The sequence below is a fragment of the Amblyomma mixtum genome, chromosome 4 (assembly GCF_055824585.1).
Source record: "Amblyomma mixtum isolate Tamu chromosome 4, ASM5582458v1, whole genome shotgun sequence".
Lineage (NCBI taxonomy): Eukaryota > Metazoa > Arthropoda > Arachnida > Ixodida > Ixodidae > Amblyomma > Amblyomma mixtum.
Window position 1 is genome coordinate 157184617 of NC_143015.1, and position 27820 is coordinate 157212436.

The window sequence follows — 27820 nt, forward strand, 5'->3', positions numbered from 1 at the left end:
AGTCGATGCAGGCCGAGGTTCCTTATGAAAATGTTCTATAGACACTCTATAGACTTCTTATTGACTCTATTGCTTTTTGTCTATTCATAGTCTATAGACTGTCTATAGACAAAAGTCTACTAAAATGTATGGCCATAAACCTATAGATTGTCTATAGACTGTCTATGGCATTTGTATTGCCTATAGACTGTTCTTTAGGATTTGTCTATAGAAAGCCTATAGACTTTATAGCCAGAAGTCTATAGACACTCTATAGACTGTCTAAAGCTTTTTTGTAAGGGGTGGCTGGGAGTTAATTAATTGACCATTTCAAGAATACCGGTTTCAGTCCGTTTACGTTCATCTAATGCAAGAACACCCAAACAAACCTCGCAAGACTGTTTTTTTTATTATTTAGCAACAGTCTGCCCGCAGATAATGCAGAACGTCCTAGTGACTTCAGGCTGCATTTTCTGCGCGCACTTGGGAGATGCCGACTTCTGCGATCCCCCTGTGCAGGAACTAGCGACGAGCTGTAAGCAAGAAAGGCGAGTTTCAATGAATATGTCTAAACTTCCCAAAAATCACTCCCGTCGTCATGTTTACAATGTTACCTGTATAAAGGGCTTTAACTGATATGGGCAACGTTGGCGCAGGATACTGCAAACGAACACTCCAGCGTTCGCCTTCACTCTTAGGAATAGATACAATATTATCATTCAATGCTGTATATTCCCTAATTTTTTTAATTTGTGTTTTATGTACAACAATGTAGCCAACGAGCCTGACTTGCTTATATGTATTCTTTATTTTTTCCTGATCATTGTTGTTATTGTCTATATATTATTATTATTATTATTGCACTATAAGCACAATTATTGTTAAATTGTTAAATTTTTGTTAAATTATGCCCGCTAACTATTGTATAGCTTATTCATTGCCGCAAATTACACTAATAGGTTTTAACTTCATTCTATACTTTTGTTCCAGCTCCTCTGCCAAACTTGTGCACATTACTTACGTATACCTGATGGGAGGTCCCCCAGACAGTTTTATTTTCGGACCTCCTACTATACTAACTTTTTTTATGAAACTTACAACTCATTTGTATTTCGTTTCAATAAACCTTCAAACCTTCAAATATATCCTCCTTTGAAACTGTCCAAATTGTTCTGGTGTTGCAAGGTATGCTGAAAGGTTTTGAACATCATTCTTGGCAATAAAGTTCTAGTTTAGTTGCAGCGTCTCATCTCCACTCAACCTCGGAAACACTGGTACAGCGAGAACTGTGCTAGCATTATTCTTAATAGCCTGTGTACTTTAGGCGAGAACGAGAATGACGTGGCGGGAAGATGCGACTGATTCTTCCGTCGCACGAATCTTCTCCTCAGACCCGGGTGCTGTTAAGCATGAAGAAACTGCCTACTTATCACTGCGAACCGCACGATAGCTCAGTCAGGGCAACCAACAGCGAATATGCGAGCCCAAATTAGTTTTGCGTGTCGTTCATTTTCCCTTCCGATAGCAAAAAGAAAAACAAGTTACTATAGGTTGTCACTGTCGAAGCTACGAATTACAGTAACAGCTCGTTGTTTAACCCTGAGCGATTATGACGTCCCTGATGAATAGGAAGTCAAGTGAGAACTCAGACATAACTGGGACATTATAGCGGGTGGTGGGTTTTTGGTAGCAAAAGGTAGGCTACTAAGGAAATACCGTGAGTTGTTGGAGACCTTTTCAACTAATATAAAAGACTTCTGTAAGATGAACATCTATAAATACAATAAAACACCTGAAATCTTCCTCATACAGCCATCATTTTAATTATATTCTCCTTTTTATTCATACTCAGCAGAACACATCCTTTGTAAAGTGGACTGGAAGTAAGAAAATTAACGAAAGAAAAGATGTCCAAATTACAAAGACTAACACTGGCAGCGATATGTAATTACAAAATAAAATAAATATAAAGCTAAAAACATCAAGTCCTGCTCTCATCAAAGCAAACTGGAGAATTCTAGGCTTCCTTTTTTTTTACATCTCCCAGAGATAATTGTAAATGTTTCTTAATTTACTGTTTCTCGACTCAGCTCTCTAAATCCTGATACTTAACCAGGTGTTTCAGGGAAGATTTTAAGTAATTTTCAGGAGTAGGTTTTTTGAGGAAAAAATATGGCTTTTGCAGCATAGTTTTATTAGCGCTAGCGGACACCAGAAAACCGGTGAATCGTCTTAAATCTGGTTAACTAGTTTCCAATATGTGACATTTTAACTATTAGAGTTAGACGCCGAACTGCAATTGACAATTTGTAGTCGGCTGTTAGAAATAGCCAAATCAGTTTTTAAAATCTCGAAAACGCGATTACCCTGCGCTCTGTGAGCAAATAATTTTGACTACATCATGGCAAAATCATGCAGCCAAAACAACCCCTCCAGTGCACCTAACTAGTCTAACTATCCAAAATTCCCGAAGCCACAGCACCACGGTAATCGCGCTTTTTAAACTCAGAGGACAGATATGGATATTACGACCGGCTACAGGTCTCTAATTGAAACCACGTGTCTAACTGTAATAGTTAAAAAGTTAATTACCAGAGTTTAGTTAAAAGTCTAACTGGTTAACATCGTTCACCTCTTTTTTGAAGGCTGGGAGGTGATATGCAGCGAAGGCCATATTTTTATCTCAACAAGCAAATAAAAGAGACTTCGCTGAAACATCTGGTACATGTACATACTAGGTTGTATTAAGTTGGATTAATTTTTGTCCAACCGCAGCCACAACATCACCGTTAATTTTTGTGATGCATCTTCTACACGAGCAGCTTTCAGAGTAGCTTAGGGTTCAGTGTTGCGGCCTCTTTTTTTTTAATTGGTATCTTTTACCTTCCGAACAATGCAACGTCCCATATAAAACTTAATGCTGATGATTATGTGCAATGCCGGGTAAATATGGTCATTCGTGCGACAACCATGATCACCAGTTCACCAAAGCGCATTTTCCCCGTGGTGTGCCAACTGCCTGACGAAGTTTATAAGAACAAAGACGTGTGTATTTGATTCCTACTGCGTGATAATCTCATCACGAAGTAGGAATGCTAACTTGGAGTGATAATCTGATAACTTGGCGTGATAACTTCATCAGGCAGTAGAATGCACTTGCTAACTAAGCACGGTTTGTTCACTATCAACACTATGTTAGAGCAATTAGTTAATTAAGGTTGTGAGCTGTATGTAGGACACTGACAGGAAGCCATGCATGGAGGTGAGGAAAAGTGTGACGTTCTGGCTACCGCGAAGATTGAGATGTAGTTGTGTTGCTGCCGTCCACATGCGCACCACGTGGTTCCCTGACTTCTTGCTGAAGCCGACGCAAAAACCCAAAGGTGTCATGCCAACCTAGTTTTATGGCGAATGCCTCATTAGCCACCATAGCCTCATCGTTGTCGACAGAAGGTTGTCAGCAGAGGCGTCAGGCTTTTCGGTTGGTCGAAATGGTTATGACGTCAGAGTGCGCGGATTCGAAGTAATGAGGTCAATCGCGGATGCCTGGCGCCCCCTTCTGGAGCAGAAGACAACTAAATAAAATAGTTGTCGTCCGCTCCGACAGGGGGCGTAAGGCGTCCGCAAAATACTGCGCCAGGGAAGGCTTTCGTCTTGCTGCACTTTGGAGAGCCAAAGTGCCCCCTGAATTTTAAAAAAAAGAAACTTTAATTTGCATTTCGTCGCCGGCTATTTGTTTCCCTTGCGTTACACTTTTTAATTACGGTAGCAACTCTTTCTACATCATAGCTTAAAGTACTACCACTTCAACTTCAGCGTTGATCACTGGTAAATAAACAGTTCATGGTAACAAAAACGCTGAAATAGACTTTAAGTGACTTTGACCACACAGGTTTGCCTCATTAAACCACCCAAAAATGTAAGTAATGCCGCCATCGAAAATATTGCTTTTGCCGAAAATAACCGAAACATGTATTATCATATAGACCCTATATCACTTCTTACACCGTGCCCTATATAGAGACCGCCGAATTGAAAAAAAAAACATAAAAACCGAAAAGTTGAACTTCTACTCATATATCTCCTTTAGATTGTCATATATAAAATGAACTCGACTCCCATCACACAGGAATAGAGCCGCAGAATCAGAAAAACAGGTATGTATAGAAAGGAAAACAAGAAGTGAAGCATACCCGTGCTGTAAGTAAATGTGTTATTAGGCGGCGCTCTTATTGTTTTGTTCAGCAGTACTAGTCATACCAGTGGTTCTGTGTGTCGAGATGGAAACAAATTCTTCCTTAAGGGGACACTGAACACAGTGAAAGTGACGTTTAATTCTTCTAGTTCTGTTCTGGTCATCCTAATGCGTTTTATTTTTATGTTTCGCTCTGTTCATTTCTTGTCATTATGTTTTTTTTTTGCGTATTGTGGCGCCCCATTTTGATACTTGTTACCTGTTCTACGATTCGGCTTTCCTAGCTTCGTTAACTGTTCAGTTTTTCATGTTTGCATTTCCCCCCCATGTAATACCTTCGTAGTGAGGGCCTATAGGGGTTTCTGGAAATAAACTACATCCAACGTTTGTTCCTAGTTTCACACTTTCTATGTTATAAAAGCTCCATTTTCAATGAAAGTATAGTGTCTGTCGTTAGAATAATGTAATGTATCGAGAGAGGCCAAATTCAAATTGTGCTTGGTGTAGCTTTAAGTTTCAGAAAGAGACCAGGTATAATCAGGATAAGCGACAACATGAATATGAATATAAATACAGAATTTCTGAAGTTCATCAAAACAAAAAGGGGTCCCACTGAGAGAGCCCTGGACCACCAGTGAGAAGTACGAAATCGTCACAGTCGCGATAAAAGAATCGTACAGGTATACGGCGGCTTGATGTCGTTTGCTTACCCGACGAAGTCAAATACTTGGACACATAGAACAGCGCCTCAATCTCCTTCATGAGGATGTTTTGCACTTTGAGTTCGATGTCCAGTCTTGACAGCAGCTGAAACAATGAAAAATTGTCACCGAAAGTTGCTGCCATGCACATTCCCGCAATATCCACACACAGGGTCACATTGCGTTACATTCCTAGTGACTCTTACTTCGACGCGGGCCCCGTCACAGTCCTTAATAACATTAAAGTGACAGCGCCTGCTGACGTACCACAACGAAATACAAATCCACACTTCCGGCTTTGCACCACGCCTTTCAAAAGTCTTTTAAAATTGATTTTTGAGGAAAGGAAATGACGCAGTAACTGTCTCACATATCTCGGTGGTCAGCCGAACCACGCCGTACGGGAAGGGATAAAAGAGGGATGGGGAGACGAAAGGAATAAAGAGGTGCCGTAGAGGTGCCGTAGAAAGAGGTCTCCGGATAATAATTTCGACCACCTGGGGATCTTTTAACGGGCACTGACATCGTACAGCACACGTGCCCCTTTTGCGTTACCCCTCCATCGAAACTTGGCCGCCGTGGCCGGGATCGAACCCGGGTACTCCGGCTCAGTAGGCAAGCGCCTTAACCACTGAGCCACCGCATCATCATCATCATCATTACCATCAGCCTGACTGCGCCTACTAAAGGGCAAAGGCCTCTCCCATGTCTTTCCGATTAACCCTGTCATTCGCCTGCTGCGGCCACCGTATCCCCGCAAACTTATTAATCTCATCCGCCCACCTAACTTTCTGCCGCCCCCTGCTACGCTTGTCTTCTCTCGGAATCCACTCCGTTACACTTAAAGGGACTATGAAACAAATTTATTGAGATTATGTAAAGATAGGCAATCCATCACTCGTCACTCCAGCGGAAGAATTTTTGAGCTAGCATCAATAATAACGAAGTTATAGGCGATTAAAAATCACCCTCCTCCTCTCCCCCCTCAACTCGTACGCGCGGGGCACCATAAAAAAATAAAGAAAACAGCTCCGGGACTGGGCTCCGCCCATGAATACGTCATTCGATGACGTTCGGTTTACAACTTCCGGTTGTCGCACTCCCGAGGAGCAGCGTGCGTCGGCAGCGTCTCTCCGGTCTCGGCGCTTTCTTGGATTGCGGCGCGCGTCGGGTTTCTTTGCTAGTTGGCAGAATGGAGCCGGACCTCGAAGCGCGATTGCTCGCTATTACGGCCGCGATGCGCTCCGATGCGCTCCATCCAGGCTGCTCGCTCACGCACGTCTCTAGGAATAACATGCCTGAGTTCAACACCTCGCCAGTCACTGGGTTTGCAGCCGACGACACAGCAAGGCGTATTCATCTTGGGCGGTCGAAAAATGCACTGCGAGTGGGCCGTAGTGGCTCCCGAACTCGTGACAGAAAGAGGCGGCAGAGGTAAATTAAAACCATATGCGCGAAGGCAATGCCCTCGCTCGCGCTTACCCGAGGGGGTCGCGCGGCAGCTCGAGCAGACGATTTTCACCGCTACCGGAAGTGTGCCCGTGACGTCGAAGCTGCCGCGGCTCTAGCGAATGACAGCGTGTGGTGGCCTGCCGACGTCATGGGACTAGTGACGTCTGTTTTCCCGATTTTGGTTGCAGAATTGCTCCCTACGAAGACACCAAGCGGCCCGCGAATTTTAAAAAACACGGTTTTCGAAAATTCATAATAAATTGGCGGCTCAGTTCCGAAGACTCATACTTGGTGTCAATGCTTCTGAGCATCAGTTCTAACATTTACAAGCGGCTTTAAATTCTTTTCATGGTCCCTTTAAAGACCAGCGGTTATCTTGCCTTCGCATTACATGCCCTGCCCAAGCCCATTTCTTCCTCTTGATTTCGACTAGGATGTCATTAACCGGCATCTGTTCCCTCACCCACTTCCGCCCTCTTCCGATGTCTTAACGTTACACCTATCACTTCTCTTTCCATAGCTCGCCGCGTTGTTTAAGCTGAACCCTCTCTGTTAGCCTCCACGTTTCGAAGCTTGTTCGTAGCCCGGTTTCGGGTGATCTTTTTTTTTTTTTTTTGGGGGGGGGGGGGGGGCTCCTTTCTCAAGCCATGCACCCTGGGAAGACGAGCACCAGGCCGGGCAGTGGATTGTACCCATTACCGGTGGGTACCCAGCGGCTATAGGAGTCGAACCCACAGCCTGCCGTAGCCGAGGCAGGTGCTCTACCACGATGCCACGGCTGCGGTAAAGGTGAGGGCTGTTGCTACCGATCAAGTCGCGAGAGCCTCGACGAAAAGAGGTACAGAAATAGGGGCCGTTTTCGAACCATAAGCTCCTGCACGTTAACTGCCAGACAAAGACACCTCTTCTCAATTCTTCATCAGAAGTGCTCTTCCCTGACGGCAGCTTCTACATCCCTGCGAATTTCGTAATTTTGAACTCCCGCTTAAATCCTTGTGGTCTCTTACTAAGTTCGGTTCACTGTGGTACATCTACCGACCATAGGTTTGCATGCCTTGCTTTAATGCCTCAGCGATGCACATTTCCTCTTATTGATTTAAAGCGGCACACTGCGTTCTCTCATGTTTGTTTTGTAACAAAACTGACCTATTCCCGTCTCTTAACGGGACTTCTCTCCTACCACTTTTTTTTCTATAGAACTGTGCGCTATCCTCACTTTCATTTAAAATTCTTTCGAGAAATGTTAGCTTCCAGCTCCACCGGAAAGCACTAGCAATTTATTACTGGCATGCATTGCATGTTTGAGGCTGTCGTACACCGCTACTGCTTGTCCCAAGTGTTATCAGTGCCGTAGAGCGTTGTCAGTGTAGTCTGGCAGGCTGTCGACTCAGGCCACTCGGCAATCGCCTCAACGACACCTGCATTGTGTTATGACTGGCATTTATAGCACTGAGCGCCAGCTGGTGCCGACTGCCAGCTACAAATCGCTGTCCATCAGTGGCTACTAACCTTTTTCGCTATGGTTTGGGGGTTCCGAACCATCCCGGCGCTCTTGCTACGGTTCATGGCCCTCACGACAGTCTGCAACTTCTCCGCGGACAGCTGGTGCACACCACAATCGATCTGCGCGGGAGAAGAAAACTGGTCACGAAAAAAAAACACTGCAGCCGTCGTATTGGTCTTGTATACATTAAGAGGGGAATTTAAAGGGGAACTGCACCACTGTGTGATAATTCGAATCTACATAGGCTGAAGTTGAAACATGTCAAGTGTTTTTGTGCTAGCATTTAAGATAGTCGTCACATTTAGCATACCGTGTACCGTGTTCCCGTTACCGGTACTGAAGTACCGGGAACCCGCGCGCAGCCAATGCGCATGCGCAAATCGCCTTGACGTGCTGAGAAAAATTAAATTAAAATCTTTCCCACCTATTGGTTAAAACTAGTAAGGTTCGCACGTAAAAAAACTCCGAGATCACCAATTTGGGTTTAATGGTGGCGTGTCTGGGATCCGAGCAAAAGAAATGTGTTGACTCGTCGCCCTTGTGAAATGGGCCAGTTGTGACGACACTTGTGCCTCATATTTTATGTCTTTTCTATCTCCTAAAAGCCACGTTTTCTGCAAATTAGCGTTCCACGTTATTAAAACGCGGTAATCTATCAATACAGGTCAGTCTTAACGCGTTCTCAGTGTTCCTTTAAGAGGTGAGACTTTCAACGACGTGTGACTTGCACTGGAGAGCTACACATGAGCTTCGAGCAGCGCAGTTTCAGTACAGGATGCTCTGAACACGCGACACCACCGCAGTACTGCGTTGTTTTGTTCAACAGCAGAATGCCATACCCGCAATGTGACCAACAGCATAACTCTTCTACTAAAGTGTGGCACAGCAGGAAATGAAACACGTGTTGATGATGCCGTTATCAGTACTCGTGAGGAGACTGTAATTCTGCTGCGACGAGGAAACGTATCGCCTCTGAGAGCGATGTCCTCAAAGCGAGAATGGACACCGGAGTGTCTACGAACAATCCTAACTTCTTTGACAAGCAACGCTTCTGCGTCGTCGTACGTGCCTAATGGCCAGACTCCATAGACACTTCTGCGTCTTACGCGCCGTGCGCGCCTGGGCGCTCAGGCCGCGTCTCGACGCGCGCGCGCAAAAAAAAAATGCGGTGCACAACGCCAAGCGCAAGGCGCGAGTACGCGCCCGGTCACTTGGAAGACCCGCTCCGGAAGACGCAGAAGCAGAGTGCCCACTGATTGGTCGATGCTGGCGCGCCGGAAAATACCACGCGCGCTTGCGCGAGTAGCGCGCGCGCGCCGAATATCTGTACTCTCAGATCCGACAGTCGTGGACGCGCTCGACGCAGGCCGACGCGTCGCGCATGCGCAGAATTCCTCCGGTCGGCGCGTGGGCGCCCAAGCGCGCAGGACGCGCGCCGAAAAGGGTCCATGGAGTTGCGCCTTAAGAGCCGTATGGCTGTGAGCCAGAAAGTACTTGACGCTTCTGTTTCGTGCGTACGGGCACCATGACGATGTCAGTTCCTCAAGGCCAGCATCGTTTTGTATTCTCAGCATACGTCTCAGAAGTGCGCACAAAGAAAAGGGGAAGAAAATAGAAAGCGGCTGTGGAAACCTTTTTTCCTGGTTGCTGCAAGACATCGCGGTAGGTCAGCTCCTGGGTCGCGATGCTCGGTTCAGTGAATTTAAGGCCAGGTTCAAATCGTAAGACGCGATTCCTCCACGCAAAGACCACTGCGCAATGCTGTAGCCATTCGGGCACCTCGGTGTCAGCTGGCGCATTTGCAGCGCCATCTGGCAGGGGAGTCATGTAGAGAAAGACGGTGCAAGGCTCCTCAATTCTCATTGTCATGTCTCTCTCTGCTTGGCGCTTCTTCGGTCGCGGGTGTTGCGCACCTGAAAAGTTGCAACGAAGCGAATCAGCTGTCAGGCTTTGAACATCCGTTGTAGCCTTGAGTGGCCAGTATTTATACATGCTCGCGCAGAAACACTTGCTTCATTTCCTTCACCGTTCAGCCTATTGCCCAGTGCCTTTGGCTGACAACACAATCCTTGCTAATTATGCGCAACAGAAGAACAGTACCACTGCACTTTTCATGCTCCATTTCCAATGACTTGCCGATGTTACCCTTCGACTGAGTGCCCACGGCTCGAGAGAAGAGCGTTTCCTTCTAGAGACACTTGACAGCGCGGCACTTGCATGAATGAATGGATGATATGACAGGAGCATCTCCTTCGAAACGGGGTGGTTGCAGTTTCCACCATGCCCTGATTTTCGCTTGACTTTTGTTTAACTGTGTTGTCAAATAATATTAAAATTCGCCATTTTCTTTCAATACGGTTTCCTACACATTTAACCTCACGTAACCTCTCTGCTTTTCAGCCACCAATCTTCCAATCTTTTTTGCTAACTTCCACCGCAGATCTGTTTACATCACCATTGCTATCTCTAAATCCTAGGGCCTCAAGAAGAGTGACTGTGCTTGCGTCGACATCCGGATGGATGCCATCACATTTCAGGTGTTCAATTGTTCCCACAGATATAGCACTCACAGCACATGTGTCATCTTCGTTCAATTCCTTTTACCCGCCGCGTTGGCTCAGTGGTTACGGCACTCGGCTGCTGGCCCGAAAGACGCGGGTTCGATCCCGGCCGCGGCGGCTGAATTTCGATGGAGGCGAAATTCTAGAGGCCCGTGTGCTGTGCGATGTCAGTGCACGTTAAAGAACCCCAGGTGGTCGAAATTTCCGGAGCCCTTCACTACGGCGTCCCTCATAGCCTAAGTTGCTTCGGGACGTTAAACCCCAATAAACCAAACCGTCAATTCCTTTTTGTAGCTGCGCGTTCTAAGACACCCTGACCTAGCTTCAATACGCCTATGCGAACAACCATAGCGGCGTAGAAAACGCACAAACCCTTGGAAATCAAAAAGAACAGTCAACTACAGCACTCGAGACATAAAGGCTGCGCTTCAAAAACGACCGGTTGGTTGCTTTGACATACGGGTTCAGGCTAAGTGCGCATTTAGTGGACAGTCTTCCTATGTTCCTTGCGTCATGTACCTTTCACCTCCTCTACGCGTTAAAGGTTATCACCGGCAAAAGGAAATTAAGTGGCTTCAGAAAAGTTATGCTGTTAACTCAGAGAAAGGAAGCACAGGCGTACCAAGCGCTGATCAAGCTGATCAGATGTGCACAAACCAAATCCGACTTCGTTAGCAGCGGCAACTGCCCGCACTGTGGTGCAGTGTCTTCGGACACCTATCACATGGTGTCGGCCTGCCCCTCCAACCCGGCTATCCCCCCATCCCCAACCCAACCCGGGAGGACTGGGAGTCGACCCTGCTCGGCTGCCACGACTTACAGGCCCAACAAGCCTTAGTCGGGCGCGCCCGGGCGGCGGCCACCGCCGCTGGGGTCCCACACTAGGGACCTCCACCTAGTGTTTGTAAAGATCAGTTCCTTAAGGGCTGATCCCAACATATCTCCTGTTCCTTTTTAATAAATGTTTTCATCACCACCACCACATCATGTTCTGCACTCACAACCTCCCTCGGGATCTCCCTGTCGCCATTCTGGCGAGGAGATTTGGCTGTGGTTCTGCACGATAACTGTGCAACAAGGCCGCTGTCATGCGAGCTCCGTGGTCTATTTTCTTCAAACTGTGAAAGTTATGCGACCAGGTGTGCTGGCGGACTTGCTTACATTACGCAGCATGCGCTGGGACCCCAGAAGGTTTAAAAAACTAGAGATCCCGCTTACAAAAAAAAAGGCTCTTCACCAAGAAAGCTTACCGATTGCTTGAATGTGAACCTTGTTCAGACCATTGGCAAAAATATGGTAGGGTTTTAACATAGTTAAACCGAGTAGACTTCAGAATGCATGTGTTTAGCCTGGTTAGCTAATGGTTTTGCTTTGCTACGTCGTAGGCACGTCTAGCGACGATAGTAGTTCGATAGTAGTATTAATTGATGAAGACGACGATACAGTACATAGCGCCAGAGTGTGTCGCAGTGTAACGCGAGGCGTGATCGGCTGCGGCAATGGCGTAGTGCTCTCCTGCCGTGGCCAGCGAAGCTGATGTGTTAGCGCCGGCAAGAGTTCGAATCCCAGTTGCGCCAATATTTATCTGTTTTTTCGTGATTTAGCCAACGTCTACCTCAGGGCCAAGCTTCACGAAAACTTGGTCAGCTGGTTATACCTCGGTAAGTAGTGTTTTAACACTAATATGACTTCACGACTGCTTGTTTTACGATTATTGGACCCTCATACTTCTTGCAGGGTTAAGGCGCTGTGCACGGGCGGCAACCGCAAGCATATAAAGCTCACATATAAAAGTGCCTTGTGTACAAAAAGCTCTTACTAGAAGAATAAAAATGGGATGTAGTGCATATGGCAGGTTCTCTCAGGTCATGAATAGCAGTCTACCAATATCCGTCCTGCGAAAAGTACACAACTATCTTAAAGGTACTCACCTACGGGACACAAACGTCAAGGCTAACGAAGAGGGTTTAGCTTAAGTAAAGACAACGCAGCGAGTTATGGCAAGAAATATGATAGGTGTAACGTTAAGAGATCGGAAGCAGGCGGAGTGGGGGAGGGAACAAACGCGGGTTAATGGCATCCTAGTCGAAATCAAGAGGAAGAAATGGGCTTGGGCAGGGCAAGGGGTGCGAAGGCAACATAACCTCTGGTCCTTGAGGGTAACGGAGTGGATTCCAAGAGAAGGCAGGCGTAGCAGGGGGCGCCAGAAAGCTAGGTGGACGGATGAGATTAAGAAGTTTGCGGGGACACGGTGGCCGCATCTGGAAAGGACAGGATTAATTGGAGAGATATGGGAGTGGCCTTTGTCCTGCAGTGGACGTATTCAGGCTGATGATGATGCCATTCGCTATGTATTCCCAGTTTAAAAATATAATCTATGCACTAATGTTATCACTCTTTGTTGCACTTTGCACCGCTCTAAAATGTGCCTCTTGTTAGCAGGCCTCCCGCCAGTCGTTACCTAGGGGCCTCCCAAATTCTGCAAAGCAATGCAATATTCTGCAATGCAAATCATAGTGATTTGATGCAGTTAGCAGTGGGAGGAGGCTATCGACCGAGACACTGGAGTTCTTGAGGTTAGCAGATAGAGGAGGTTGAAACCTTCGTTAAAAATTTCGCCACTGCTATTCCCATGCTTTCAAGACGGAATCTGTTTGCGTGGCCAACCGTAAGTATTCCGTATTTTTAGAGTGGAAAACTACCCCAGGTCTTGTACAGCCTACCCTGCCCCCCCCCCCCCCCTCCGCAAAGGGGGTGTGCTAGAGGACAGCTTACTCCCTTTTTTTATTCCTTTAGTGTTTAGAGTGTACTATGAATCGCCAGCTTTAAATCTGAAAGGTCTGGCTTTCAGTGTGAAAGCAGTTGTGTTTTTAAAAAGACTTGGTAGCGCGAAGATGGTCAGTAAGGCAAAAAAGATGTAGAGAGGACAAAGCTAGGGGTGCCTGTGTTTATTCCATTTTCGGTGTTTACAATAAATATAGGCTACCGCGTAATTATAACAGAATGGTGATATTTGTGGACATGGTTGTGCTCCCGGGGGGGATCTACACTAGGGAGAACTCCTGGGTGCTGAGCTAAGCCTTCTCCTCCAAAACAACTGCGTCGGAGAACCTTTACCTAGCGCGGAGAATTGCATTCTAAGACGAGTTAATCCTCTCCGAATAGTACGAGGAAGATCAGCGTTTCGACATTCGTGAGAGGATGCTACAGGTGGCAGACCATAATAATTAGACTAACTGCGTACACTGCAGGGCAAATGTTTCTCCCAGTTACATACAATAAGCCCTGACAATAAGCTGCGGCCACCTTGTTCCCAAAAACTTCCTAATCTCATCCACTCCGACTCTCTGGCATTCCTTGCTATGCTTGCCTTGTCTTGAAATACGCATCAGTCACCCTAAGGAAACTTTGGTTATTTTACCAGCTGTCCCGCCCATGCCAATTTCTTCCTCTTAATTTCCGATAGGACAACATAAACTCGCGTTTGCTCCAATACACTGTGGTCCCTTGCTGTATCTCAACGCTACTCCCATCATTTTTGTTTCCATTCTTGCCAGCGTTTTGGGCCATTTAATTGGCAGCGTTTTCCTGGGCCTTTGAATTTGTGCTCCAGAGCTGAGTGCAATGGCAAGATATAACCATTACATACCCTCTACATGGTAAGCGACTAATTGTGACCTGACAGTAAACGTCGTTTACGCTCCTTTCCATTATTTATACGCAGCTATTTTGCCTATTTCGTACTTATATACTGTCTGGACCAGCGCTCACTACACGTCCCAGATGCGGGCTGCTCCTAGGCTACTTCCAAGACCTTGCTGTATATCGCAAACTGATTGCCCTTTGAAGACTGTCCTGAACTGCTTTAGTTTCTTTGATATTAATTCTTACTTCCTCCATTCTGCATACCTTGTTTCGCTCTTAAATCAGACTCGAGCTGGCCGGTAAAGGCTCTAGACTGTGCCTGTCGACCAGCAAGTGAGTGGTGGTCGACAGTGGTCGAATAACGATCAAGTCTGGCAGCTAAAATATAATGAATGCTCGTAAAAGAAAATACCTTGATCACATGCCGAATTCTCTAGCTTTGGACGTTTCCCGGCGTCGGTCAGCGGAGCCGCGACGGGAGGCTGAGCCTGTTCGAATTCAGATTCAGAACCTTCGCCTGAACTTGAACTTTCTTCCATGTCCTGCATGAGAAAGATAGAGTAATTAGTGAAGACGTGTTGTATCTCACTGTGCATGTTGATCGAAAAGAAGCAGTGCGCTCTAATCGCAAGCTCACAGAACGTCTATGTCTTGCGACGCCCAAAAATACTGGGGTCCCGAACAGTCACGATACTTGCATAAATTTGCATAAGTTGCATAAATTTGTTTAAAAATATGGTTTTATTTGCTGATCATGCTTTTAGTGTATATATTTATTCGTATATACTTATATTTGTATGTATATATTTATTTATATTTAGTACGAACAGTGGATTTATTAGTGGGTCACGGCGACCAACGCACGCAGCGGTCAGGTCGCAGCAAGACGGCAGAACCAGCCGAAGGAAGCAGCTCCAGCACGAGCCTCGCGCCGGAACCACTAGCGATGACGACGAAGTGCGGCACCGCGGAGACGTCCTCTTCTTCTTCTTACAATGGCCCCGGCGAGAAGGAATAGCCATCCTGGCGACTTACGGCGAAGAAACGACAGGCGGGTTGTAATATGGTTTGAGGCGACTAACGTGGACAACCTCGCGACCACGACGGCGGTGGTCCGAGGAAGGTGTAACTGGCTCAATGAGGTAGTTGACAGGAGACGTGCGTTGAATGACGCGATAAGGGCCATGGTACTTGATGGAGAACTTGCTGTCGGCAGGAACCCAAAGCCAAACGAGACAGTCAGTGGAGAACGTCGGAGCAGGCCTGGCATTGTCGTGCACGTCTTTGCAGTATCCTTGTGTGTCGGAAGTAAAGGTGCGGGCCAGCTGACGGCACTCTTCAGCCTTGTGAGCAAGGTCGGAGATAGTTGTGTATTCAGACGGATCTGGTCGGTAAGGTAAAATGGTGTCGATGGTACAGGATGGTTCACGGCCGTATAAGAGGAAGAAAGGGGAGAAACCTGTCGTCGCTTGATGGGCGGTATTATAGGCAAAAGTCACAAACGGAAGTACCTGATCCCAGTTGGAATGGTCAGACGAAACGTACATTGCGAGCATGTCGCCCAGAGTGCGATTGAAACGCTCCGTGAGGCCGTTTGTTTGCGGATGGTAGGCAGTAGTCGCACGGTGTATGATTTGACATGCTGAGAGGAGCTCTTGAACTACCTCGGACAAAAATACGCGACCCCTGTCACTGAGCAGCTCCCGAGGTGCGCCGTGACGGAGGACGAAGTGGTGTAGAATAGAAAAAGCGACATCACGAGCTGTGGCCGTGGGAAGGGCGGCTGTCTCGGCATAACGGGTCAGGTGATCGACGGCGACGATTATCCATCGGTTACCTTCCGGAGTGCAGGGAAGTGGGCCATAAAGGTCGATGCCGATGCGGTCAAAGGGGCGAGCAGGGCATGGTAAAGGCTGCAGGGGTCCGGCCGAGCGACAAGGTGAATCCTTTCGTTGCTGACAGGCATCGCACGATCGAATGTAGCGGCGGACAAAATTGTAAATTCCACGCCAGTAGTAGCGCTGACGAAGTCGGTGATATGTTTTGAGGACACCAGCGTGAGCACTTTGCGGGTTAGTGTGATGATGGGCACAAACGTCGGAGCGGAGATGGCGTGGGATAACCAGTAGCCATTTTCTGCCGTCAGGGCTGTAGTTTCGGCGATAAAGGAGACCATCCCGGACGGAGAAATGAGAAGCTTGGCGGCGGAGAGCTCGCGGATATGCAGCCATGGTAGGGGCATTGATGACATTGAACAGGGCAGAAATCCAAGGATCTCGGCGCTGCTCGGAAGGCATATCTGAGACTGCGAGAGCGGTCAGGGGAGGGTCTGGTGTGGGAACGGCAGGCAGGGACACCGGCGACCGAGAGAGAGCGTCGGCGTCAGAATGCTTGCGGCCCGAGCGGTATACAACACGGATATCATATTCCTGAAGGCGCAAGGCCCAGCGTCCGAGACGGCCCGACGGATCTTTGAGTGTAGCGAGCCAACAGAGGGCGTGGTGGTCTGTTATAACGTCGAACCTGCGTCCGTACAGGTAAGGACGGAACTTGGTGATCGCCCAGATGATCGCCAAACACTCTTTTTCGGTAACGGAGTAGTTTGACTCTGCTGTCGTGAGGGCGCGGCTGGCATAAGCGACGACGTATTCAGAAAACCATGCTTGCGCTGGGCGAGTACCGCACCGAGGCCGACACCACTGGCATCAGTGTGGAGTTCCGTTGGAGCATCGGGATCGTAATGACGAAGTATGGGCGGTGATGTCAAAACTTTGCGGAGCTTCGCGAAGGCCTCGTCGCAGGCCGGTGTCCAAGAGGACAAGTTAGCGGGTCCATTCATGAGCTTTGTTAGTGGGGCGATGATTGTAGCAAAATTACGTACAAAGCGACGAAAGTACGAGCATAGGCCTACGAAGCTGCGCAGCTCTTTGAAAGAGGCCCGTTTCGGGAAGTCAGCAACGGCGCGTATCTTCTCAGGATCGGGGAGGACCCCATCTTTACACACGACGTGGCCGAGGATGGTGAGTTGGCGGGCTCCGAAGTGACATTTTTTAAGGTTCAGTTGAAGGCCGGCATGAGCAAGGCAGGTCAGCACCTGGCGGAGACGATGCAGATGGGTGGGAAAATCAGGAGAGAAAACCACGATGTCGTCCCGATAACAAAGACAGGTCTTCCATTTGAGGCCACGCAGCACGTTGTCCATCATTCGTTCAAATGTTGCTGGGGCGTTACAAAGGCCGAATGGCATAAGTTTGAATTCGTAAAGCCCATCCGGAGTGATGAAAGCGGTCTTTGGGCGATCAGCTGGAGCCATGGGAACCTGCCAATAACCGGAGCGTAGGTCAAGCAAAGAAAAGAATTCGGCGCCTTGCAAACAGTCTAATGCATCGTCAATGCGTGGGAGTGGATACACATCCCGACGTGTGATTTTGTTGAGGCGTCGATAATCCACGCAGAAGCGTATAGACCCATCCTTTTTCTTGACAAGGACAACGGGAGATGACCAGGGACTACTTGATTCTTGAACAACACCGTGGTGGAGCATGTCGTCGACTTGTTCGGCTATGACACGACGCTCTGTAGGTGACACACGGTATGGGCGCTGGTGCAGAGGCGGGTGAGTGCCTGTGTCGATGTGGTGGGAGACAGCCGTCGTCCGGCCCAAATATAAAATTATTTTATATATCAACTGCAAAGGTATGCGCAGAATTACCAACAGTACGAAATGAATGCCTTTAGGAGACACCTGAATGCTCGAACTTTTCTTCAGTTTATCAGAATGACTGGCTCCGCGCTCTTTTCAATGCAGAGAACATTAACTTGGGCGAAATTGACATTTTCTTAAAGTCCCCTGAATTTCCTTCAAGTATTTCAAGATGCATGCAAATATAGGTAAATGCTTTAATAAAGCATAATGCAGGCAGTTACTGCTGCATCATCGAATACCCCATGACCAGCATTGCGAACGTGTCCACCCCACTCCCTAATGGTCAATACCCTCGTATACTGTGCGGAAAGCTTGCGAAAATAGGCCGGTTATTTTTATCTCGCAAAGTCAACAACTTCTCTCCAAGCGGGAGGAAGACGAAGAGGACGGAGCTGTGCTGACGTGTCTCGCATGGGCTCCCGCCTCGAAGCCACTTTTCGGCAGAAAGAGTCAGCCTTCGGGCTCGAATATTTTGGACGACATCCGGGCCATTGTCCAGTGCCTGCTGAAGCCGGATTTTGCCAATCTACGGACACCTAGGCATATTGCCGGCTGACTGCCGGCCTAGCCATCGAGCTCGACCTAGCTCGTCACCTCTCCGCCGGGAACTGAGCTCTCAGGGACCTGCAAAGATGGAGTACGCCGTGGAAGGCGAGAAAATATCAGCGTCGGAGCTCGAGGACGGAAAATGGGGAACCATTCTTCGGTACCGCGACCGACAACGAGGCCTGAAGAATAAAGGGCCCGCATCAACCGACGACGAGCCTGCGCAGGGGCACGGCCAAGGCAAGTCTAATTCCAATTTTCCATCGCGAAAGAACGGGAAAAAGCTACTTGCACTCAGCAAGAAAGCACTTCTCCCGCGCTTACCGACCGATGACTACAAAATCGTCTGCCGACCACAAGGTTGGAATCTCAGGGACTTTGCGCCCGGACTACTACTCTTCTGCGCCTGCGAGGTGTCCAGGCTGCCGTATGATACGGTGAAGAATGAAGACATTATCAGAGTCAATACGGCCAACAACACCTTCACGCTATGCACGCCCGATCTTCAACGGGCGACTGCATACGCCAAGATTGAAAAACTGAACCTCCAAGGTCAAACCTACAACGTTACGTCGTACGTGGCGGCGCCCGAAGACTCGGTAAAAGGGGTCATTTACAACGCCTACGCGGGAGACTCGCCCGAAGCGGTTCGCCAAGGCTTCGGAAACAGAAACGAAGGAATAGAAGTTGTGGATGCCCGAAGGATCGGACAGTCAAGAACAATACAAATCACCTTTTTTGGAAAGAAGCTACCCAGCCAAGTAATCTATCAGTGCGGCGTCTTTCGGGTCCACCCCTTCAGGGAGCAACATGAAGTATGCTACAACTGCAGGAGGGTAGGACACCGGGCCGACGTCTGCTACAAACCTACAACGAACCTTTGCCGCCGCTGCGGAGAAAATCACTCGCCTCCACCTGAGGGAGAACAGCCAACCTGCCAACCCGTATGCATCGTCTGCAACGGGGGCCACAACACAGGCAGCCGGAACTGCAAATTCCGGCTGATCAACAAGAACAAACAAGGAACGCCCCATGGCAACCAGGCACCCAAACAAGGGGACAACGACTCATCACTACACGGACACCAATCTAGGCCCAGGAAGAAGGAACAGGGTGCTACCGGAAAAGGAGGCAGCCACAGCCGGAACAACTCCAGCTCCTTCCCGCCCCTGGGGAACCCTGCAGGGAACGACAAGCGAAGCTCGAGCCGCGGACGCAGCGATAGCCGCTCCAACAAAAAGGTGAGCTGGCCAGCAGAGGCCTCCCAATCTATTGACGCTCGAGAGAAGGAATTTCAGATCCAACTACAATCCCGAGACAGAGAAATTGCCAGCCTTAAAAAAGAGTTGGCTGACATTAAACGCCTGTTACAAGCGCATCAGGTACAGAATGCCACTGCGGCTAGAACGCCACCCACCGCGTCCCAGGCTTCGACCAATAATGCGATGGAAACAGACGCCATTTGCCACACTCCCTCCACCGCGTCCCAGTCTTCGGCCCATAACGCGACGGACACAGACGCCAGAATAGCAACTAAAAGACCGCTTCCTACAAAAGAAGGCGAGGAATCCAAAAGAAAGGCCGAGGCTTCGGAAGCCGACACCCCGCAGCCGTCGAAAGCGCCTACCAAACTCAGGGCAGACATCAATACTCTGTCAGAGAGAACTAGCGCTATATCAACAGAACAAGCAACCTTCCAAGGCCTCGTTACTACCAAATTTGCAGAGATAGATATTCGCTTTGCAACACTAGAGGGACAGGTATCCCAAATAGCCACGTGCATGCAGCAAATAATGGACAGGCTTACAACTATCGAGGCCCGCCTACCCCCCATCTTGGATCTGTCCACGACGCCACAACCATGTATAACCCAACATGGCACCACGCCAAAAATTTGAAATTTGGCAATGGAACTGCAGAGGCTTCCGCCGCAAGCGGGCCCACTTGCAGCTCCACATCCAACAAGCACCGTTTGTTCCAACCCCAGACGTGATTGCATTGCAAGAAGCTAGCGGCAGGGCTACACTGCCAGGCTATAAAGCATATCTGCCACCTCATTATGATACTAGTAACGCAACCGGCTCCTTCACAGCCACTCTGGTGCATAGAAATATCACCGCAATTCAACATTTTATAAATGATTCGGAAGAAGCTTACACCCTACTTGAAATAGTACCAAGGCAAAAAGGAGACTCAAATCTCTTCATCCTTAATGTATACAACCCGCCCAGAAACAAAGACAATGGACTCCCACACTTGTTGATAAAGACAGTAAAGCTGGCTGCTGGGGCTCAACTAATAATTGTGGGAGACTTCAACGCTCAACACCCAGCATGGGGATATACCAAAGCAACTCCGAAAGGGAACCTGCTCTGGCAAATCATACAGTCACTAGGGCTCACAACGCTAAACAACCCGAGCGACCACACACGCATGGGTAACAGTGTATGTGTAGACACATCTCCAGACTTATCCCTATCTAAAAACGTCAAGGACGCAAAGTGGGTCAACACCGGGCAAAACCTTGGTAGTGATCACTTCATCCTTAGCATCACCTTCCCCACGACAAAACTTAAAAACAAAGCAAAAGAAATACGAACCACGGATTGGAACAAGTTCAGGCAACTTCGCGACAAAACAGCTCCAAAGGAGATCTCTAACCTTAGCGACTGGGTTATCTCCCTGAATGAGGATGTCAGCTCCACTAGCGTTGTGGTGCCAGTTGAGAAGGAGGAGCAGATTGCAGACTCAAAACTGTTACACCTGTGGCAGGCACAAAAAGGCCTCCAAAAACGCTGGAAGAAGCAAAAACACAACAAGCGACTACGCAAAAAGATCGCTGAAATCGAGAGGCGAATCGAGGAACATACACTTACTCTCCAAAAACAACAATGGAACCAAATATGTGAAAGCGTCAATGGACAGCTCGGAAATAAGAAGACATGGCATCTTCTAAGACACCTGCTCGACCCAGAACAAACACGTCCCGTGCAACAAAGTCAACTGTACAGACTCATACATAAATATGAGGGTACAACTGAAGACCTAATCAAAGAGCTAGCAGAACGTTATCTAAACACGGATGATGGTACCACTCAACTAGACTACCGGGAGACTCCTAATCCAAATTTAGACGCAGACATCACAGACGCAGAGGTCTGGTACGCAATTGGAAAACTGCGGACAACATCTGCGGCAGGACCAGACAAAGTAACAAATAAGACTCTCAGGAACTTAGACGCAACGTCGATCGCGGCGGTTACAGACCTTATGAACAAATACTGGCATGCAGGCAACATACCACCAGAGTGGAAACACGCGAAAATCACTTTTATTCCTAAAGCGGGTAAGAAACTCAGCACTGAGAATCTATGCCCAATTTCATTAACATCATGCCTAGGCAAACTCATGGAGCATGTCATCCTCAATAGGCTCCAAAACTATGCGGAGGACATGAACCTCCTACCTGAAACAATGTTAGGATTCAGGGCCCAACTATCTACCCAGGACATACTCTTGCAGCTTAACAAGGACATAATTGAAGCTGACGAGGGAACAGGAACGAAAGCAATATTGGGTTTAGACCTTGTTAAAGCTTTCGACAACGTCACCCACAAAGCCATTTTGACAAACTTGTCAGAAATCAACCCCGGAGAAAGGACGTACAACTACATCCGATCCTTCCTCACTAACAGAACAGCAGTGATAACGGTCGGAACAATAGAGTCTGCCCCAATCACACTAGGAAGTAAAGGAACGCCACAGGGCTCCGTCCTGTCCCCTTTCCTTTTTAACCTCTCCCTCATCAAAATTCCCCCCAAACTGGCACAAATACCAGACCTACATCACACGTTCTATGCAGATGACATCACACTTTGGGTAACCAAAGGATGCGAAGGCTACATAGAAGACACACTCCAAGCAGCAGTGGACATCATTGAGGCATGCGCATGGGAATCCGGCCTCACTTGTTCTGAGCAAAAATCTGAACTCTTCGTGATCCGTCGTAAACAAAGAGGTAGGCGTACCACGACATCCCCCCCCCGCAAATAAACGTCTATGTTAATGGACGATCTGTCAAAGAGGTACAGACCATGAGAATACTGGGGTTGTATTTACAAACAAATGGAAAGAATACTGACACACTCACTAAGCTAAAACGCACGGTAGAAGCGACGGCGTGATTAATCCGCCGCATAGCTAACCGCAGACAAGGGGTGAGGGAAAGAGATTTATGCCGACTAGTGCAGGCCTTTGCGCTAAGCAGGATACTCTATGCCACCCCTTATCTCAAATTTTCGAAAGCAGAAAAGGACAAATTGGATAGTATGATACGGCAGGCCTATAAGGCTGCGTTAGGACTCCCACTAAATGCCTCAACTGAAAGGCTTATGAGGTTAGGAATACATAACACCTACAATGAACTGAAAGAAGCCCATTTAATGGCTCAAACAGCGCGATTAGCCAATTCCAGAACTGGCAGGAGTATTCTTACCAGGCTCGGAATTAACTTTCAACCTACGAATAACGATGCTAAAGTAGACTTACCCCTGCGACTATAGGACGACCCTACTAATCAAACCACTCCCCAAAAACATGCACCCCTTACACCATGAGGATAGAAGACAAGCAAGAGCCAAAGCCTTACATAACAAATACAGACAGTGCGCTGGAACACTTTATGTAGATGCGGCAGAATACAAAAATACCAATGCCTTTGCAATTGTGGTTGTGAACGAGAATGGTGACCACATCGTCTCGGCGACAATCAAAACGAAATCCTCTGAAACGGCAGAAGAGGCGGCTATAGCCCTCGCCCTAGCGCATACCCAAGGGAGCATCATCTTCAGCGATTCCAAAATGGGTATCAATAATTTCGCTAAAGGACGAATTACAAACACCTCCCTTAGAATCCTTAACGCAACCAAATTCTCACCAAATTATTCCGAATTGATATGGGTCCCAGCCCATTCGGGGAATCCGGGGAACGAGGCAGCCCACAATAAAGCCCGAGGTTTCGTCGACCGGGCAGTGGATGAGTCTGGCTCCCTGAATTTCACGAAGGACTCCATGATCACATATCATGATCTCACCAATCATTTTAAACTAGAGAGGAGTATTTTCCCCCCTCCAGACAAAAGACTTACTAAAGAACAAGAGGTTACGTGGCATCGTCTACAGACGAGATCGATACGCACCCCATCACTCCTCGCGCACATTTATCCAGATCTTTACAACCCAAACTGCAAACACTGTGGCCAACGTGCTACCTACGATCACATCCTGTGGGACTGCAAAATAGAGCCACCTCCGGGTGATCTAGTTACAGCTCCTTCTCTCGAGCGGTGGGAGACCGTGCTGGCTAGCTCTGACCCCAGAACGCAAGTTTTGGTGGTGGAGTGGGCTGACAAAGTCGTCGAGGGCTATGTACTCTCGACCACTTAACGCGACCTCTTGCCAAGCTCTTCCCGGCGAATAAAATGTTTTACAATCAATCTCTCCAAGCGACCGGCGTCCATCACTGCGGGAACCCTGTTGTATCTTCATGTCAGTTGCACCCATACGAGAAAGCACTACATAGAACACTCAAGATAAAAGACCGCTGCTATTTTATAGCCACGGCAGCCATACTGATTGCCTCACAAGCCGGATACTTTGACACCAATGACACAACAAACCACACCCCTACACAGTAGTGTGCAGCTAACCACAGGCAGCGGATATAATATTCTGATGTCAGAGACAATTAGCGTTGCGAACCAGCCAGCTCTTGAGAATACAAAAAAAAAAGTATTTCAAAAAATCTTAAAAAGGTTAAATTAAGGGCAATGGCATGTTGCCTACAAAACAAAGTGCAGCAAGTAGCGTTTTTAAAGATTTGCCTGTCATGATGTCTGGGAATTAAGGTGCTAAGGAGACCTAATTGTGCATGTTATCAACAGCTTTCGACAAAATTCTATACCATGCCCCGATTACGGCGTCAGGGGTATATCGTTGATCAAGATCCTGATAAGGGTGGAAAGTTTCCTTTACCGTTCTTGCTACAAATGGCAAAACCTTAATTTCACAAGTTCGTTTTAAATATCGCTAACTTACAAAGCAATGGCTGGTAGATTAGTTTATTCATTAATTCTCGAGCCGAAAATATATCTACAACAAAACGAATGACACAGAAATACTACTTCCAGAGTACGCCTTCTAAGCTCCTGAGAAGGTAAAACATTTGTTTTGCAGGGCACTGCAGCGCGCCCTATATCATGGTTGCAGTAGTTGAAATCCAGAAGTATATTTGCTAACGCGTATTCCAAATACTAGTACAATTCTCGGCATGTCCTGGGCCATGCAAAGAATGTACGCGAAGCTAATAACAGGACAAATTTATCGATTGGTAATGAATCATGGCGAAATTTGTAATTGGAAAAGGTTAAGTTTTACGATGCCTTAAAGAGTTCGATCGACGGTTTTTGCTCGCCATTGTATTTCGTATATCCGGCGCAGGATATCAAAGAAGTGTCTCATGTCACAAAATAACTAAACCCGAGCAGAGCCACTGACACGACAAAGAGAAAAAAAAACAAAAATCTGGCTAGCAGTGCTCGCACTGACAGGAGTCTAGAAAAATAAAAGCGTGGTGCCTACCGCAGTCCTCAGAGATCCCCGTCTGTCCTGGCTTAAGTCTTGACGATCAGGCGTTGGCGAAGTGCACTGTTCGCCGGTCTGGAGCGGTCTGTAACGGTCTGTAACGAGCCTTCCGCGCGACCGCTTTATTTGAAGCCGCCCGATTACCGCTTGTGAAGCAATCGTCTGCCCTCTCCCGGGGGCGGGGAATCCGGGTTGTGACAAGAGCCCTAGCAGTCGGTGAACGTAACGAGCTCATGGCCACTTGATGGGGCTATGACCCAACACCATTGGCTACTTTTGTCGGCAGAAATAAAGTTTATCCTCCTCCTTGCCTCCTTTCCGATTGCGTGAGCACCTATAGCTCCACCGCAACGCAGCGATGACGTCATGAAACGAAAGGAGAGAGGACGCTATGGCCACCCTCTTCCTCCGTCCCCTAGAGACGCGTGCGATGCCTGGCGGCGCTCGTGGGCGGGCCGCTAGCAGGCGTAGTTAATGTGGTACGCTGGAAAGCTGGTGTCCCGCTGGTGTGAGGTGTCACTTTAATCGTTGTTTTGGATATGATTATCATACCGGTGCTACAGTCAATGTTGTAACTATGCGTAGCTGCCGCTATTCGTTGGCCTAATCACATATGATCAGACTTGATCCAGACGTTGAAACTTAACTCGGTGAATTTATTTACATGTTAAATACAAAGAACCAATAGCAAGCAACTGCACATCTCCCGGAACGCTCGAGCAGTCAGCGAAGCTAGCTGCTCGTCGTTCGGCGTCCGGAGTACAACTGGTTCTCCCCACGAAGTCCAAAGCCCCTTCCAACCGCGGCACCTTTTGGGGGGGGGGGGGGGGGGGGGGGGGGGGGGGCATCGGCGCCCGCGCTCACACAAAGAGCTTCCGCTTTGGGTGAGCCGGCACGGCTCCTAACTGATTACTTCGGAAGACCAGAGCGCGAGCCTCCAAACGCCCCCCAGGCGCTCCGCGGACCAGGAGGACATGTGGCGGAAAACGACAAGTGGGAGATGGCACACACAAAAAAAAAAGATTATGGCTGAGGCTTAGCTAAGGTTAAGCCTAGTCAGATGCGAAGCATATTGGTGGCTAGGCTTGGTAATACATGGCTTTCCTTGGTTGCATACTTGGTCATTTTAATACAACCACTAGAAGCCTTCGTCGTGGGGGAAGACAACGGCATGGCTACAGCGGAACGCCGACTAACCCCGAGACGCGCGTTGGGTGAGCGCCTGGATTGCCACGGAAGCCGCGTCTGCCTGTCCGGTGGAGCGAGCGTTTCACCTACACCGAGTGTGAACGCGCGTTCGAAATGCGCGGGAATGCCGCTCGAGGACATTCCGGCGTCTGTGCGATGGCATCGTCACGACGACGTCACGGTGTCACGTGGCGTGACGGTTAGGGGTCCCACGGCGACGGCGCGAGGTGGAGGCCGCCTCTCTCATCCGATGTGACGTGGTGTGACGTCACGGTGTCACGTGGTGTGACGTCTAGGGGTCCCACGCCGACGGCGTGAGTGGTAGCTCTAGCAATATGCTTCGCATAAAACACTAATGGGCGGTAGGGTGAGCCCGTCCTTGACCGTCGCGCCGGAAGGTCGCAACAGTCAATAGCCTGCCTAGGATTACTGGAATCATTAATGGCTGCTTGGATTAACAAGATTTCCGCTGTCCTGATCTACTATCTAGCGAAACCACAGCGAAGGGAACGGGCTTTGCAGAATCAGCGGGGAAAGAAGACCCTGTTGAGCTTGACTCTAGTCTGAGTCGGAGCTTATGCAAAATTGCTGCCATCGATCGGAGGAAAGAAGAACCAGCGGAAATCCGCCATGTTGGAGGATGACTGAAGCTCGTTCCGCCTCTGCTCTCTGGATTTAGGCGAGCCCTGCGTTAGCTTCCTTACTGCTGTGCTGGCTCGAAAATCTTATTTCCTGTCACTTGAGCCTGTAAACATGACTTAATGGTCAGTCGACCGGTTTCTGCTGCCCAAGTTTCCAAGCGACTTCACAGACACTTACTACGCGTCCAAAACACTGTCCGAACGCCACCGGGTACGGAGATAGAAGTTTTTCACGGAGTCCTACGTCAGTTTGCCGGTGCTGAACACCAAGAAATGTACGAAGCAAGTGTAATTTTCGTTTACGGCTAAAAATGTGCGCATTTCAGTCTAGTTTGAGTCAGTTTTTATTTGATTGGATACTTTTTGCGAACGGGCATGCCGCTTGAATTGCTGCTGTTGTGGTAGCGTTTTCTGTGTGTTGCGTCGACGCCGGAAGCGAACGATAGCAAACTTCACGCTCATGTTGGCAGTGTCGAAAAAAGTGGCCTGTCAACATGCGACGCTTTTCATTTTCCTTGAAAAGTTCATACAGCATTTGTTTGTTTGCCCTAGTGCTCTAGCGCCCAGAGCACCTAGTTTGCCCTAGTGCCCTAGCCAGAGAAAGAAAACACATTATATTTATTACCGGGCACATAGACCCCTAGGTCCTCGCACGACCCCACTACACAACTGTTTACCATTCTTGGACTATCGCCGTTAAAAACACGTAGCCCGTGAATGCAGCAGTGTCTATGGCTTTACCACGACGAGCAAGCCGTTGTGCACTGAGATTTTTGGAGGATTCTACATGCGTTATGCATTCCCGCTACTAGTTGGAACTATGGTACCGCTTGAGCGGCTTCCCTTACGGTCCTTTCTTTTTTTTTTACACAAAACAAGGTTTCGTGGAAACCGGTCGGTTAAGTGAAATCGCTACATGCAATCAAGCCGTCGCTCCACAAAATAGGCACCTTTCCCTGGTCTAACAGAAACGATTGACTGACTAGCAGTGCACAAACGTTCCGTGCCACGGGCACTTGACCCTTGCTGGTGTTTCCATCAAAACAAATATTCGCACTAA

General features: G+C 48.2%; 1 protein-coding gene across 1 annotated transcript; it reads right to left on the bottom strand.

Moving 5' to 3' along the window:
• Positions 1 to 369: 369 nt before the first annotated feature.
• Positions 370 to 25011, bottom strand: LOC149348925 (uncharacterized). The gene is made up of 6 exons (XM_089585950.1): positions 24929 to 25011; positions 14450 to 14579; positions 9464 to 9744; positions 7837 to 7950; positions 4885 to 4981; positions 370 to 512 (listed from the first exon to the last, which is right to left on the bottom strand). The coding sequence occupies exons 2-6, from the start codon at positions 14574 to 14576 to the stop codon at positions 502 to 504; spliced, it is 630 nt and encodes a 209-aa protein (XP_089442076.1). The 5' UTR covers positions 14577 to 14579; positions 24929 to 25011; the 3' UTR covers positions 370 to 501.
• Between the last annotated feature and the right edge of the window lie 2809 nt (positions 25012 to 27820).